Consider the following 16,429-nt stretch of genomic DNA (forward strand, 5'->3'; position numbering starts at 1 on the left):
GGTTTTATTCTAGAGGCAAAGAGTAACATGCTCTAAGTGATATTTGAGGAAGGTGAAACTGGCAATGAAACAGAGAACTGATGAGAATAGAGACTATTGGTTAATAGGCTGTTAGTGTAATAGTCTATGTGGGAATTAAAAAAAACAAAAAAAATTGGCCGGGCGCGGTGGCTTACTTACGCCTGTAATCCCAGCACTTTGGGAGGCCGAGGTGGGCAGATCACGAGGTCAGGAGATCCAGACCATCCTGGCTAACACAGTGAAACTCTGTCTACTAAAAATACAAAAAATTAGCTGGGTGTGGTGGCGGGCGCCTGTAGTCCCAGCTACTTGGGAGGATGAGGCAGGAGAATGGCATGAACCCAGGAGGCGGAACTTGCAGTAAGCTGAGATTGCGCCACTGCACCCCAGCCTGGGCGACAGAGCGAAACTCCATCTCAAAAAATAAAATAAAATAAAATAAATAAATAAAAGGCCAGGTGTGATGGCTCATGTCTGTAATCCTAGCACTTTGGGAGACCAAGGTGGGAGGACTTGTTGAATCCAGGAGTTCAAGACCAGCTGGGGCAACATAGCAAGACCCCGTCTCTACAGCGAAAAAAAAAGGCTGGGTATGGTAGTGTGTGCCTGTAGCCCCAGCTACTTGGGAGGCTGCAGCAGGAGAATCACTGGAGTGCAGGAGTTCGAGGCTGCAGTGGGTTATAATTGTGCTATTGCACTCCAGCCTGGGCAACAGAGTAAAAGCTTGTCTTTTGTTTAAAAAAAAAAAAAAAACCTGGACTCAAAAAAAGAGGCAGTAGAAACAAAAAGTGAAGATCATTGAACAATATATTAAAGAAATGTTCCAAGTAGATTAAAAAAAAAAAACATATGAAATTAAATAAAATTTAGGTGAATAATTGCTCTGGGATACAGGAGAGATTGCCTAATCATAAAACAACGAAAAACACCCCCCACAAAAAGGTTCTTATATATTTAATTAGGTTAAAAAGTAAAACTTCTATGTGACCAATAAAAATCATTAATATTCACAGGTAAGCAAAATGCAAAAAATCTACAAAATCCAGGTCATTTTATACAACCATAAATATAGCCATAATATAGAGAATTCATACAGGAAGAAAATTCATAAAGAAAAGTCAAACCTCAAAAAGAAAATGGGCAAAGGATAAAAACAGAACAAATGATATAAATAAATGATTAATACTCTTCAAATTTACTATTAAATGAGAAAATAAACATTAGAATATAGCCCACTGCCTACCACATTATACGTCCTCAATAAGATGTCATTTGTTATGAACTTAAAAACAGTAAGTAACTTTTATATCTAAACAGAAAATATTTTTTAAAAGATAGCTCTCCCAGCTGGGTGTGGTGGCTCATGCCTGTAATCCCAGCACTCTGGGAGGCCGAGGTGGGCAGATCACCTGAGGTCAGCTGTTCGAGACCAGCCTGGCCAACATGGCAAAACCCCGTCTGTACTAAAAATACAAAATTAGCCGGGTGTAATAGCACATGCCTGTAGTCCCATCTACTTGGGAGGCTGAGGCAGGAGCATCACTTGAACCCAGGAGGTGGAGGTTGCAGTGAGCCGAGATTACACCACTGCACTTCAGCCTGGGCGACCGGGCGAGACTCCGTCTCAAAAAAAAAAAGAAAAAAGAAAAAAGATAGTTCTTCCTCTTAGCAAAGATAAAATGACATAAGCCTCAGCTGGAAAGAAAGGAGTCATGTAACTTAGTAAAACTTAACATTCATCAAGAGTCATTAGCAAGTTGAGATATTTGACCCAGAAATCCTAGAAATCCTAGAACATAGATTTCTGTATATATATGTTCAGTGCAGCACTACTTGAAAAGAAAGGCAACTACAAACAACCTAAATTCTAACAATAATAAATATTCCGTAACAGATTATAAGGTTATTAAAATGCTTTTAAAAACACTTAAGGCATTAAAATGCTTATAAGTTAATCTGAAAAAAGATTCAAAAACATATGTATATATCTGCATAAAATACATACACAAAAAATTCTATAAGAAAACATATGAAAGAATTAATAATGTTCTACCCTCAATAGCAGAATGACACATTTTTCTTTGTCCTTTCTATATTTTTCAAATTGTCTTCCATAAGCATGTGCTATTTTTATTATATGGGAAAAAGATACTGTCTCTATGAAAAGTAGGTGACAGGTGCCTGACTGTGGCACAGAATAGAATTATAAGCATAAACTGACTAAATATAATGGATCAGGATTCAAAGCTAATTATGAGGTCTAAGGTCTTTGTAACTAGAATGAGATAACATAAAACCAGGTTTGGGAATCCAGTGATTCACACTAACATATGAATGAATGACAGGCAAAACCTTCCTATATAGAAAGTATCTCTCCTATAAAAGAAAGGGGGGGAAAAGCATTTTAATGGAAAGATTTTCCCCCCAAATAAGTTTTTGAAAGAGCGGCTAGGGATGGGGGTGGGGGGCTTCCCTTTGGCACATTATTCTCACATATTTCTAAAAGCTTGTTAATTTCTTGGCAATAGCAGTGGGGGTTGGGGACCACACTCTTAGATGCACATACCTGTTCCACTACTTACTTGCTGCTCAACTTGGGCAAGTTACTTAATTGTTCTATGCCTTAGTATTCTTATAAAATGCAGATAACATCAATCACTTCTTTTTTTTTTTTTATAAAGAAGAAATGAAAATGTATGTGAAGGGCTTGGTGCAATGGCATATAGTAAACTCTCAGTAAGTGAAATATGATATGATTATTCTCTGTTATTTCATTGCCCATCAGACACAGGGGACAGACTTACAGTGGATAAATCAGAGCGAAGTACAACTGCACTTAGAAACAGACATGGTATCTTAGCAATCGACTGCTGGCTCAGTGATCACTGTGGGAAACATTAATAACATGGTTATGACTAACTAAACTAAGGTGAAAAACTTCGCTATTGCTTACCCACTTGCAAGTAACTTGCAAGTTACTTAGTTGTGATTAATACAATATCTATAAGATATATTAAGATATATTTAGAAGGCCAATAATAATAAAAATTTAAAAACAAGTCCTTAAGAGAAACATTTACACACACTTTAAAGAATGTGAAATATCCCTTTGGGGAAAAAAGAGGATTTACAATCCTTTGAAGAAGCGATGAGACTATAAGTGCAGAAATGAGAACTATAGTCAAAAAGGCCCATTTTGAGGAAGGATTTATCTTTTCAGCATCTACAAATCTCTTTCTAGAAGATGTGCTTTTATCACTCTACCTCCTGCTTGGAGCCAAGGCTTCATTTTGACAATGCAAATTCTCTAGAATAAGAGACTGAATAGTAGCAAATCAGGAAAAATCGAAGAAACAACAGCAGTGTTTTTTTTTCCAACTCACTTTTAAAACTCTGGCCCAAGCCTTCGGTTTGAACTTGAGAGTGTTTCCTTTGTCCTTTCTGACATCACTGGAGGAAGAAGGCCCTGTGGCCCTATCTCTGTGCTGAACGCCATCTTTAATGATGATATATGGGGGTCCTTTCCCCTCAGCACTGCTTGGGGGGTCAAACGTGTGGTGCTGCCCGCCTGAGAATCAACAAGCGAATTATAAACTGTGCCAATCCAAGTTAATGCAAAGCTGTAATCCTCTTTAACAAGAGATCCAATCACTGCCATGAGTTATGTTCATTCTGTAATCTGATAAGGAAGAGAGGGAACCTCTAATAAAAGAGTAATGGGAGGCTTTAATGACGCTGGTAAAAGGCAGCCCCAGTTAAAATGTTGCTCTTGTTCCTGCTGATTAGATCAATGTTGCATATTTGCCCGGGCTTGTCTCACCTGTCAGAATAACCTGTGTCTTTTTAGGAGATAAGAAGCCTCAGAGATAACATCTGTACTTTAACCATTCTTGCTTGCAAGTTTTTAACCAACAGAAAATGCTCTATGGAGGGTATTTCAGGGGTTATTAACTGATGTGTTCTCAAATGCTGAGCAAGCTATACCAGAATATCTCACCATGATTCGGTGCATATTCCTATTAAATACAGGTAGCGGGGAGCAAGAAATGGTTTGACTAACCTCTGGGTTACCAAATGGGGGAAAAGAATATCATCAGTAGAGTGGTAGAGTATGCCCATATTTAGGGTGCAGACCCATACACAAAAATGGCAAGCCGAAGATAAATTGCCTGTACAAATCCTATTAGACCAAGGCATCTCGAGAACAACGTGGCAGTGATGTTGACAAAGCACTTTACAAGGCTGGATTACATTAGTACATTTCTTTTCTAAAACTCCAGATGTAAAACAATAATGTATTTGGTGCTCAGTACTTATCATTAAAGGATCCTCTCCTTGCTCTTTTTTAATGCCAGCAGCTTCATAAAAGGAGTGGGAAAGGTGGTTTTTTATTTTGGGGGACAGAATAGGGAGCTAAAATTGAAACCCTTGCTGTACATATTGAGAATTTCTTTAAGTTATGTGCAAAGGAATGGAGTACCTACAAAATGTTAATCTTGCTACCATTTTTGGAATAAGGGGGGGAATCTACTTAGAAAAATTCAATACCTACACTTTGAACAGTACCAGAGTGAAATCTATCTAATAACCTCTCCTTGAAGCAGAATTTAATGCAAGGCAAACACCTATTTTCTTTGGCATGCATCAAGCTGACTGCCGTCACCAGACCCTTTCCATCCTGACAGCCAAAACCCATGCCAACAGAGCAGGTTCACATGGATGCCCCTTCCCAAATCGGAGTCAGTGGCCAGTTCCGAGGAACACATCTCTTCCTGTCTCAGGGGTCTCAGTCAGTATTTGTTTCTCTTGCCACACTAGCATTTTACTGACTTACATCCACACAACGAATGACAATTCACTTAGTCTGCCTCAGAGGCTCTGTCAGAAACACAGGCAAAAAGCAGATGCTTATTTCCATAACCCCAAATTCTTCACTTTGTTAGAACTATAGTGACAGATCATCTGCATTTATTTTATTTTCATTTTTGGAATGCATGTGTATTAGGCCATTCTTGCGGTGCAGTAAAGAAATACTTGAGGCTGGGTAATTTATTAAGACAGGAGGTTTAATTGGCTCACAGTTGTGCAGGTTGTACAAGAAGCATGGCACCAGGCATCTGTCCAGCTTCTGATGAGGCCTCTGGAAGCTTACAATCACGGCAGAAGGCGAAGGGGGAGCAGACGCCTCACATGGCCAGAGCGGGAGCCAGAGAGAGAGTGGGGACAGGGGAGAAGCCACACACCGCTAAACAACCAGATCTCTCAAGAACTCACTGTTATGAGAACAGCACCAGGGGAATGGTGCTAAAACAATGATGAGAAATCCACCCCCATGATCCAGTCACCTCCCACCAGGCCCCACTTCCAACACTGGTGATGACATTTCAACATGAGATTTGGCAGGGACGCCAATCCAAACCATATCAGTAACCATATCAGTATCCAACACTGGCTTTTCTTTCTCTGTATTGATAGATAATATGTGTACATATTTATGGGGTGCAGGTGATATTTTGATATGTGCATATAGCATGTTTAATGGTCACATCATACTCCCTCTGGTCTAATGGCATGGGGTGGGTGGGATTCCACATTACTCAATGTAAGCACTGTTTCTAAAAGGTCCTTGATGAACTTAGAATAACTTCAGTAGAGAAGTAAACAACAGCCCTGCAAATCATGCAAGTTAAGTACTGACCTGCTTTTGCTGGTGATGATATGCTGAGAGGATTCTCTACCAATGAGATGTCAAGCCTTTTCTTCTCCTTAGGCCACCAATAGCTCTGGCTCTACAGAAAAAGGTGATCCTTTGCCTCTTAAAGATGACGCTGTCGGCCAGGTGTGGTGGCTCACGCCTGTAATCCCAGGACTTTGGGAGGCCAAGGCAGGTGGATCACGAGGTCAAGAGATCCAGACCATCCTAGCCAACATGATGAAACCCCATCTCTACTAAAAATATAAAAATTAGCCAGGCGTGGTGGCGCGTCTACTCGGGAGTCCCAGCTACTCGGGAGGCTGAGGCAGGAGAATCACTTGAACCCAGGAGGCGGAGGCTGCAGTGAGCCGAGATTATGCCACTGTCTGGGTGAGAGAGCGAGACTCTGTCTCAAAAAAAAAAAAAGATGACGCTGTCCTGGGAGCTAAGCTGCCCTGTGTCAAGAGCATCAGGGGTTTAGCAAAGCCAGGGATCATTTTTAAGCTCATGTAACCACCTCCCTTGCAGGCAAACACATAATACACGGACAAATTTGGCTTTATTTTGTTTTCTCTCAATATTGGGAATGCTCATCAGGCATGCAATACAAACCACCTGTAAACCTCATAATGGAGAAGAGTAAAGATCTACTAGACCAGCACATAGAAACTATCAGGGATTGCATGAGATTTCCACCAACAAAGAAGATCCAAAGGCATTAAATCAATATCCAGCATCTACCTAGAAGGAAATGCCCCAAAAGGAAATTTGGTAACACAGGGACACAACTTGGCTACTTTACATTTTAAAAGTTAAAAAAATAAAAAAATAAAAAAAAATAGAGCGCTTGAAGAGAAAAATTCCTAGTGTGAGAAAAGAATTTGTATCAGCAGAAATTAACTAAATAGGTAACACTACTCAGACCACACAACAGGAGAACAAAATGAAGATGCCACTATCCTTTCAAAGGTAACATTTCTTTCTCCCCCAGGATACACCAACAGGATAATATCCTGTGTTAAAGATCTCGCTCTCTCCCTTAATGAGCTACGTTCCAGTTTCAATGTAAGTCAACCAAGGGCAAATTTACTGAGTTCAAACTGGAAAAGGGATATGGGGGGAATTCAAGGATATGCAACTGGACACACCACCCCCACCAAAACCACTGAGGATTAATCCAATTTAGGCACATGTGGAAGGATGAACTGGAACCAATAAGCAACTAAGGAAAACAAGAGGGCTTCTACTTCCAGATGCAGGTAAACTAAGAACCACAAGTGCAGGTGCCCCTGGGAACAATAAATCAAAAGGGCAGAATATTTTGTTTCATGTATTTTACCACAATTAAAATTAGTGGAGTGTGGTGGTGTGCACCTGTTAGTCACAACTACTCAAGAGGCTGAGGTGGGAGGATCCCTTGAGCCCAGGAACTGGAGATTGCAGGGAGCTATGATTGCACCACTGCATTCCTGCCCAGGAAAATACAGTGAGACCCTGTCTCTATTAAGAAAAAAAAAAGTAATAAATTCATTGAATGATTTTACTGTGATTATCTAGTTTGGGTCATTTGGATTTTTTATTTTTCTACAAACAATACTGCAATAAAGATCCTTGACACAAATGTATTTGGCAACTATTAATGGCTATCTCCTACAAGTAGATTTTTCTGTGTTAACAGAAACATTCAAAAATCAGAAACAGGGCTGGGCATGGCAGCTCACGCCAGTAATCCCAGCACTTTGGGAGGCTGAGGCAGATAAATCACCTGAGGTCAGGAGTTAGAGACCAGCCTGACCAATGGGAGGCTGAGGCAAGAGAATTGCTGAACCCAGGAGGTGGAGACTGCAGTGAGCTGAGATTGCACCACTGCACTCTTGCCTGGGCAACAGAGCAAGACTCCATCTCAAAAAAAAAAAAAAAAAAGTTGGAAACACAATGTCAAATAGTCCTCCCAAAAGATTTTGCCAATTACATTTCCAACAACAGTATGCAAAAGTGCGTTTTTCCTTCCACCATCAACGATGGGTATTACTAATCCTTTTAATATTTTCCAACTGAATAAGGACAACAAAAAGGAGGGGGGTATGCATGGTGGCACACGCCTGTAGTCCAGCTACTCGGGAGGCTGAAGCAGGAGAATCACTTGAACCCAGGAGGCGGAGGTTGCAGTGAGCCCAAATAGTGCCATGGCACTCCAGCCTGGGTGACACAGCTAAACTCTGTCTCAAATAAAATAATAAAAAGAAATCTCATTATAATAATTTGCATTTCTTTGATTAGGTTGAAAGTGCTTATGGTTTTTGGCCCTTGAAATTTTTCTGTTTTGATTTTTAAGTCTGCTTGTTGACATGCTGTGTCCATTATTGTTACTGGGATATTCTTAGAGATTTGTAAAAACTCTTTACGTAGTAGAAAAATATGTCATCCGCTGGAATTTTTTTGTTCAAGTTCATCATTTACCTATTAACTTTGTTTTTGATGTATTTTTCAATGTGACTTTTATGTAATCAGGTCTATTAATACTTTACCTTATAGCTTCTGGCCCTGTAGTCATGCTTATAAAGTCCTTCACTACCTTAAAATCATTTAAAAAAATTCTCTATGCCCCCAGCACACCAAGAGTGACATATGTATCACTTAGGAAAAGCAAAACTATTTACTTGAGGAAAAGTAGCATGCAGTGATACTGATATTCTAACAATTATGAAATTTTCCTATTTGTGGTGTACAAATGGGACACAGAATAGAATGGTACTAGATTACTTCCACTTTTGTTTTTCCACTAAAGAAAAACAAAGGAGGATAAGCTATTACTGCTTCCTTCTTACTTAAAAGTTAACAATAACTACTGGCCCTAAAAATTCTGATACCAGGAGACAGAGTTAGTGCCTGTTTACTGTACCCATAGTTAATTTAGCCTATTCAAACCATAAAGCACAAGCAGTTGATATGGACACATCTCCCTATCCTTAGGAAACACAATGAGAATGGTGTGCACTTTGGTAAAAACAAATGTTCAGTCCTCCAGCTACAAGAATATTATTACATTCCTTAAGTAGCTAAACCAGCAGGAGAACAATGCTGGTAATTAGAAATCAGTCCACAAGGGATAGCCCTTTTTCCTTATAAATGTTACAAGGACTGTCACCCAGCAAACACATTCCTAACCCCTTCTCCCTTGCCTGCTCTACCTGGAGTGGCAACGTAACACAGTTCTGGCCAATGAAATACAAAAAGTTTGCTGAAGGGAATTCTGGGGAAGCTTTTACTTTTCTGATTAAAAACAAACAGGTATGGCTGGCACAGCTCTTTCCTCTTCCTCCTGCCTTGAATGCATTGTTTGATGGCGTAAGTTGCAATAGCCATCTTGTGACCACAGGGGAAAGACCAAGAGATGTTGGTCCTAACACCACTGAGAAGCAAAAGCCATGGTCAACAATTGCCTACCACCCCTAGAATTAACCTGTCAGAAAGATGAACTTCCATTTCCTTATGTCTCTGTAGTCAGGTTTTACATTTTTTATAGACCATACCCAAATTAATTCTCATAGAGTCATTTTCAAATAATTTTTATGTCTAGAAAATAGTACACCTTCAAAAATTAGGAGTTAATATCGGTAAGATTCTGGAAAAGCTAAGTACCCCTCAAGGGATTCAAGTAAAATTCCAACTAAGAATGGGATAAAGTTGATTTCTGAATGATTTTATAGTACTATGATCAAAAGATGCCACTAATATCTAAATCAGGTTTCATTTTATGCCTGGGATAATAATGTAACCTTAAAGGATTTGGTTTAATTTTCAAAATCTAGTTCTGCTTTCTTCTTGATGTAATTTTTTCATGGCATCCTGACAGGGAATCTAAGATGCACTCATTTTACTCTGAAATTTTTAAACAGGCTGGATCCAGAAATGAACAAAAAACCATGGCCATATCTAGACATTCACTTGCAAAGTACAGGATAGCAGATGGGGTCACAAAGCCAGATATAAACGTACTCAGAACTATCCACAGGCTGTTTTGTGCTCAAAATGCTGAATAAACCAAATAAAAACTAGTAATAGTGTTTGTCAAAATTTGCAGATCTCATACTTTCCAGACAAGGGGTGGAAAGTCTGATGGCATTTGGTAACAAAATACTCTCAAATAAAAAGGTTATATGTAGAGTTTGAGGGATAAAACTGGCAAAAACTACCTGTGCCTATATTATGACCAATAATTTCACTTGGTAAATATGTTAAAAAATGCCTCTCATGCATTATTTACAACAAAGACAATTAAAAGCCATTTAAATGTCCAACAATTAGTGAATGGCTAAATAAATATTATAACAATATTATTTGGTCATTTAAAAAATTTAATTATTTTAATGACATGAAAACGCTCTCAGTATATAAAATATTTCCTGAATATAATTTCAGTACTATAAAAAAGAAAAACAGGAACATACTGAAAGGGAACTTATAAAAGCTGAAGTGAAATACTGTGGGATGTTAAAAGTGGCTGTCTTCTGTGTATGTGTGAGTATATACACGTACACTTCTCTCTCTCCTGACAGGCCTAGAAATAGCAACATTCACTAACAAGAAGCACCCCTAGTACCTAGATACTGGTTTCTAAATACCACAATCCACTAAAAAGAACCAGGGCTCCTTTAAGAAAGACTGATTTCAGGGCTGGAAGATGGAAAGTCTAAGATGAGCATTAAATATCTTATTGTGCCAGAAAGTAAGGAAGTACTCAAAGAATGACTGAAGACAACTTTGAAGGACACAAGCCAGTTTGAAGGCACTTCCACTATCTGGGACAATTTTAACATCAAAATAAATATAACTCATTGAAAACATGAGTCCATATTGATATAAATGAATAAATAAATGGTAAATAAATGAGGGAGAAGAGGAAGCTCTTCATTATAGAATGCCGATTAATAGATACAGAAGAAACTGTTATTTTAAAAAGGTTATCTCTGAATAGCAATATCATAAGCATACTTTTTTTTCTGTATTTCTCTCATTTCAGCTTTATAAAATAAGCATACATATCTTTTGTAAACACACTCACAATCCCCAACAAATACAACATATGCACATCTCCAGAGCACTCACTAGAGCCACTTTCAAAAGGAAAGCATATGCACAACAGCCCCAAGTACAAACGGCAAGAACATGGGCCGCCTGCCCTGTCCTAGAGAGCTCAGATGTCCCAGGGAGCTGGGCTAAAGCTCACAACAAAACAGGAAAACCAAACAAACCACCAAAGGCAGCACTGATATTTATGCAAGATTTTGGTTTGGTTTTATAGTAATTATGAGGGTGAAGAGATGTGACCCCTACTATGATGCCAATGACAAATGGTTAACTGATAAGATGAAATGGAGAGGGAGAAGGCTGTAGAGCAGGTCAATATCAGGCTGTCATGAAGCCATTTGAGACACATAATTAATCTATTACTCACCTGGCATCATCATTCATTGTAGTATGGTCAATAGGTGCCATGAAACTCAGTAGCTTGCTAAGGACATGAAACCTAAATAAAGCAGGAAGAAAACAGGCAGCAACATTAGTAACTATTAACCTAGGAGAGGAAACACATTCCATGAGTTAACAAACTCCAGAACCGATCACTGGAACATCTGGCTACAAAGTGGGATAGGGAAAAATTCATAGGCCCTTACCACTGTCGCTGGGATGACCAACTACAGTCATCCTATGGGATCTGTGGGGGAATGGTTCCAGGACTCCTCATGGATAAAAAAAATCCACGGATGCTCAAGTTCCTTATATAAAATGGCACAGTATTTGCATGTAATCTACACATACGGTCCCATATACTTAACTCATCTCTAGATTACTTAAAATACCTAATGCAGTGTAAATACTATGTAAGCAGTTGTTACAATATATTGTTTAGGGAATAATGACAAGAAAAAAGTCTGCACTTGTTCACAGGTATAGACACAACGATCCTTTCCCCAGGCGTGAATATTTTCAATCCTTGGTTGGTTGAATCCGCAGATGTGGAACTCACAAGTATGTAGGGCTGACTGTACATTTTTCCCTTTTTCGTTAATGCTACAGGAGAAAAGTCTGATAACAGCATATGGTAAATGACAGTTCAACACAAACTCATTTATAGCACAGCCTCAAAAAAGAATAGGTACACTTGTGCTTTTGAGCAATATACAACCCTTAAACATTATTCCAGACTAAAGACAATGAGGAATTGACTACTTCATTTTCTTCCTCTACATATATCTTAAGCATTTTTCATTTTAATAGATGTCATAAAAGTCATCTACTGGCAGCAGCAAAGGTAGTGGTATAGCATCTGAATGCAACACCTCATCAACACCATCCACACTGCCACTGGTTCCCCAAGTCAGAAAAGGGATCTGTAATTCCACGTCATCTCCATGCACTAGATCCAGGGGGTCTTTCATTTCCCCCACCTTTAAATGGAGAAACACAACTGAATTCACAGTAAGTTTGATTCCTAGGTCTTCAGTCTAGGTACTATGGAAGTTACATCACCTACATTTCCCACCAACTGCAAAAAAAAATATTTTGTATGATGTGTTTGAGATTCTCTAGAAAATACATGACCTTATACAGTCCAAATCATACCAAAGATAACTCAAAAGGGTATCCTTTTCTTCTCATTATAATGTGCCCTCTCTATATACATAAAATAAAATTCTAACCCAAAAAACTCTACTAGGGCAAAACACTATCCATAAACAAAATGTGGTATTTTCATGTATTCAATACATAATATTTTAAAGTTTTAGGAACACTTCTATACTTCTATCAAATAATTTAATTATTTATTATATCACCCACAGCTCAGCCTCCCAAAGGTAATTCTTTATTTCAACAAACGAATTTTACAAGAATAATACTGATAAGATTTTCCCTATTATACAAGCAATAGTGGCAGGGTGCGGTGGCTCACGTCTGTAATCCCAGCACTTTGGGAGGCTGAGGCAGAAGGATCGCTTGAAGCTAGGAGTTCAAAACCCGCCTGGACAACATAGTAAGACCCTGTCTGTACTCCCACATCAACAGAAAAAAAGTAATACAAAAGGTATAAAATACAAAAAATTAAAAAAAAAAACCCACACAGAAAACACATACAGTTGGCTTGGCACAGTGGCTCATGCCTATAACCTGAGCACTTTGAGAGGCCAGGCAGAAGATCGCCTGAGCCCAGGAGTTCAAGACCAGCCTGGGCAACATAGCACCACCCTGTCTCTACAAAAAGTAAAAAAAACTAGCCAGGCACGGTGACTCACGCCTGTAATCCTAGTACTTTGGGAGGCCAGGGGTGGGTCAGATCACCTGAGGTCAGGGTTCAAGACCGGCCTGGCCAACATGTTGAAACCCCATCTCTACTAAAAATACAAAAATTAGCCGGGTGTGGTGGCACACACCTGTAATCCCAGTAAATAGGGAGGTTGAGGCAGCAGAATCTCTTGAACCCGGGAGATGGAGGTTGCAGAGAACCGAGATCACGCCACTGCACTCCAGCCTGGGTGACAGAGAGAGATTTTGTTTCAAAAATAAAACAAACAAACAAAAACCAAGAAGTAAAAAAACTGGCTTGGTGCAGTGGCTCATGCCTATAATCCCAACACTTTAGGAACCTGAAGCAGGTGGATCACCTGAGGTCAGGAGTTTAAGACCAGCCTGGCCAACATAGCAAAATCCTATCTCTACTAAGAATACAAAAATTAGCCGGGCGTGGTGGTGCGCGCCTGTAATCCCAGCTACTCGGGAGGCTGAGGGAGGAGAATCGCTTGAACCCAGGAGGTGGAGGTTGCAATGAGCCGAGATCAGGCCGCTGTACTCCAGCCTGGGCGACAGAGCACAACTCTGTCTCAAAAAAATAAATAAGTAAAATAAAAAAGTAAGAAAACTAGCCAGGCATGGTGGCATGTGCCTGCAGTCCCAACTACTCGGGAGGCTGAGATGGAAGGATTGCTTAAGCCTAGGAGGTTGAGACTGCAGTGAGCCCTCAGGTGTGGGTTTTGTAGCTCAGGCTGGAGTGCAGTGGTGTGATCACGGCTCACTACAGAGTATAAGCTTATCTAAAAAACAAAAACAAATCCCACACAAAATCCTTCTACCTATAGACAGTTGTTGTTATGTTTGTTTCACACAATGATCCTTTTACATATATATTCATATAATTTTGAATGAATTCTTTCCTCACCTAGCCTTATAAGCAATGTCCCATAAACAATTTATAAATGGCTGCATATAACGGTAGGAACAGAAGTACCATATTTTCATATTTTTGAACATATACATTGCTTCTAATTCTTCACTTCTTTTTGTTGTTGTCGTTGACACAGGGTCTCAGTCACCCAGGCTGGAATGCAGTGGTGCTATCTCGGCTCACTGCAACGTCTGACTCGCAGGCTCAAGCCATCCTCCCACCTCAGCCTCCTGAGTGGCTGGAACTATAGGAGTGTACCACCATGCCCAGCTAATATGCGTATTTTCAGTAGAGATGGGGTTTCACCATGTTGCCCAGGCTGGTCTCAAACTCTTGGACTCAAGTGATCCACCTGCATTGGCCTCCAAAAGTGCTGGGATTACAGGCGTGAGCCACCACACCCAGTCTAATTATTCACTTTTTATAAAATGAAAAAAGACCTCTGTCTTTTGTTGGTGATGTTTTGTTTTGTTTTTTGAGATAGGGTGTTGCTTTGTTGCTCAGGCTGGAGTGCAGTGGTGCGATCACGGCCCACTATAGCCTTGACCTCCCGGGCTCAAGCCATCCCCCAACCTCTGCCTCCCAGCCCCCACCACCACCAAGGAGCTGGGACTAGAAGTGTGTGCCACCACGCCTGGCTAATTTAAAAATTTTTTTTTTTTTTTTTGTAGAGAGAGGGTCTTGCTATGTTGTCCAGGCTGGTCTCAAATTCCTAAGCTCAAGTGATCCTCCCACCTCAGCCTCCCAAAGTGCTGGAATTACAAGCATGAGCCACTGAGCCTGGCCAATACATAACCCTGAGATGTGAAATTGCTGAGTTGAAAGGTATGCACATGTAAACCCGACTGAGTCAAAATGCCCTCCCAAAAGTTGTGTCAATGTATGAGCATAAATATTTATATAACTTTTTATTTAAATATAAAGCAAAAATACTGTTAATTAAATGTATCTTTTAATGTCCTTAGGCCTCACTAAACTTCAGTGTCCATCTGAAAGTATGATTACTATTCTTGGCTGTGTCCACAGATGGGTTTAATTCACTTTCTAGACAAAGACTATGAACTATACTCTACAGTTGTGTTATGCAATGCAGTAGCTACTAGCCACACATGGCTACTATGCATTTGAAGTGGGGCTAGTCTGAACTGAGATGTACTGTAATTAAGTATAAGATACAAACCAGATTTTGAAGACTTGGGACAAAAAAATAATACATGTCATCAATAATTCTTAAAATAATAAATTTTTGAAATAATATTTTTATATATTGGTAAATGAAATTTGTTATTAAAATCAAGTTCATCTTTTACTTTTTACTTTTTCAATGTGGCTACTAGAACATTTAAAATTGCATGTATAATATTAAATAATAAAAATACATATTAATATTTTTATTAGATGTCACTGCGCTGTAGAATATCTTTACATTTAATACAATATAGTTAATAACTATTAACTACATGATGAAATATAGGCTTTAGGAAGAAATCAGATTAAAGACCATTTAGTAATCTGTACTTAGCATAACGTATTCATCTAATCTCAATACTACTGAAAACGGGTGTATGTTTTAATATTAAATCACCTTTTCCCAACCATACTAAGAAAAGATAAATATTATTTTGTTGTGGAAGAACAGACCAACACAGTAAGACATCATATTATTAAAGGCTCGGGAGTTTGATCAACTTACATTATGATTTCTGATTAAATCATAACTAAATCCACTTATATGTAATGCTGACTAGAATACTGATAATCAATAATTATAATTACTGTATTTCCAAAAACCAAAATTTTTTTTAAAAAACATTATTTTCTAGCATCCAATTAGCAAGTCTGACCAGGCTGTATCATTTGAACTAATGAAGTGTTATTATTTAAACTGTTTCTAGAAGGTAATGTTAATCTTTGCTACATTTCTGGAAGTCTTACATGTACAACCCTATCACAAACAAGGAGCAAAAACTGCTCAGTGTTGGGCCCTAGTATCAGTGATGATAGATGGCATACACTGTCTGTTCTTGAAGTCTAACTCTAGAAAGTTGTTTATAATATTCTCATCTAGCCTGGGAGGGCCACTTGGTTTAACCCCTTAGGAAAGGATGCTAAGGTAGCCAAGGCATCATTCTGATGCCTGTATAGAGTTGGTCTTGCCAGTGAAACAACTCAATATCCAGAGATTAGAAGAGCAGGCTCTGGAATCAGACCAATTAGTTCAAATCCCAGTTTGCTACTTACTAACTATGTAATGCTGGCAATGTTACATCACACGAATTAGCTCATTTAATCTGCATAACAACCCTATGAAATGTCACTTCTATGATCATACTCCTTTCACAGATGAGGACACTGAAGCACAGAGACGTAAAGAAATTTGTCCAAAGTCTCCAGGCCGGGAAATGGAAAAGTCAGCTTTCAAACCTAGGAAGTTTGGCTCCAGAGCTTGCGCTCTTTCTGCCTCTGCATGTAAATTGCTTAGCAGTGCCTGA

The 16,429-nt window shown here is 39.1% G+C and overlaps 1 protein-coding gene across 6 annotated transcripts in view; it reads right to left on the minus strand.

Moving 5' to 3' along the window:
- AATF (apoptosis antagonizing transcription factor) overlaps positions 1-16,429 on the minus strand; it is a 370,250-nt gene that overhangs the window by 13,832 nt on the left and 339,989 nt on the right. For 2 of the 6 annotated variants that reach the window (XM_077969533.1, NM_001257577.1), the window contains 1 exon segment: positions 11,175-11,246. The exons of 1 other annotated variant lie outside the window; for it this stretch is intronic. In XM_077969533.1, coding sequence (XP_077825659.1) covers positions 11,175-11,246 — 72 coding nt within the window. 6 annotated transcript variants of the gene reach the window in all.

The sequence above is a fragment of the Macaca mulatta genome, chromosome 16, assembly GCF_049350105.2.
Source record: "Macaca mulatta isolate MMU2019108-1 chromosome 16, T2T-MMU8v2.0, whole genome shotgun sequence".
Lineage (NCBI taxonomy): Eukaryota > Metazoa > Chordata > Mammalia > Primates > Cercopithecidae > Macaca > Macaca mulatta.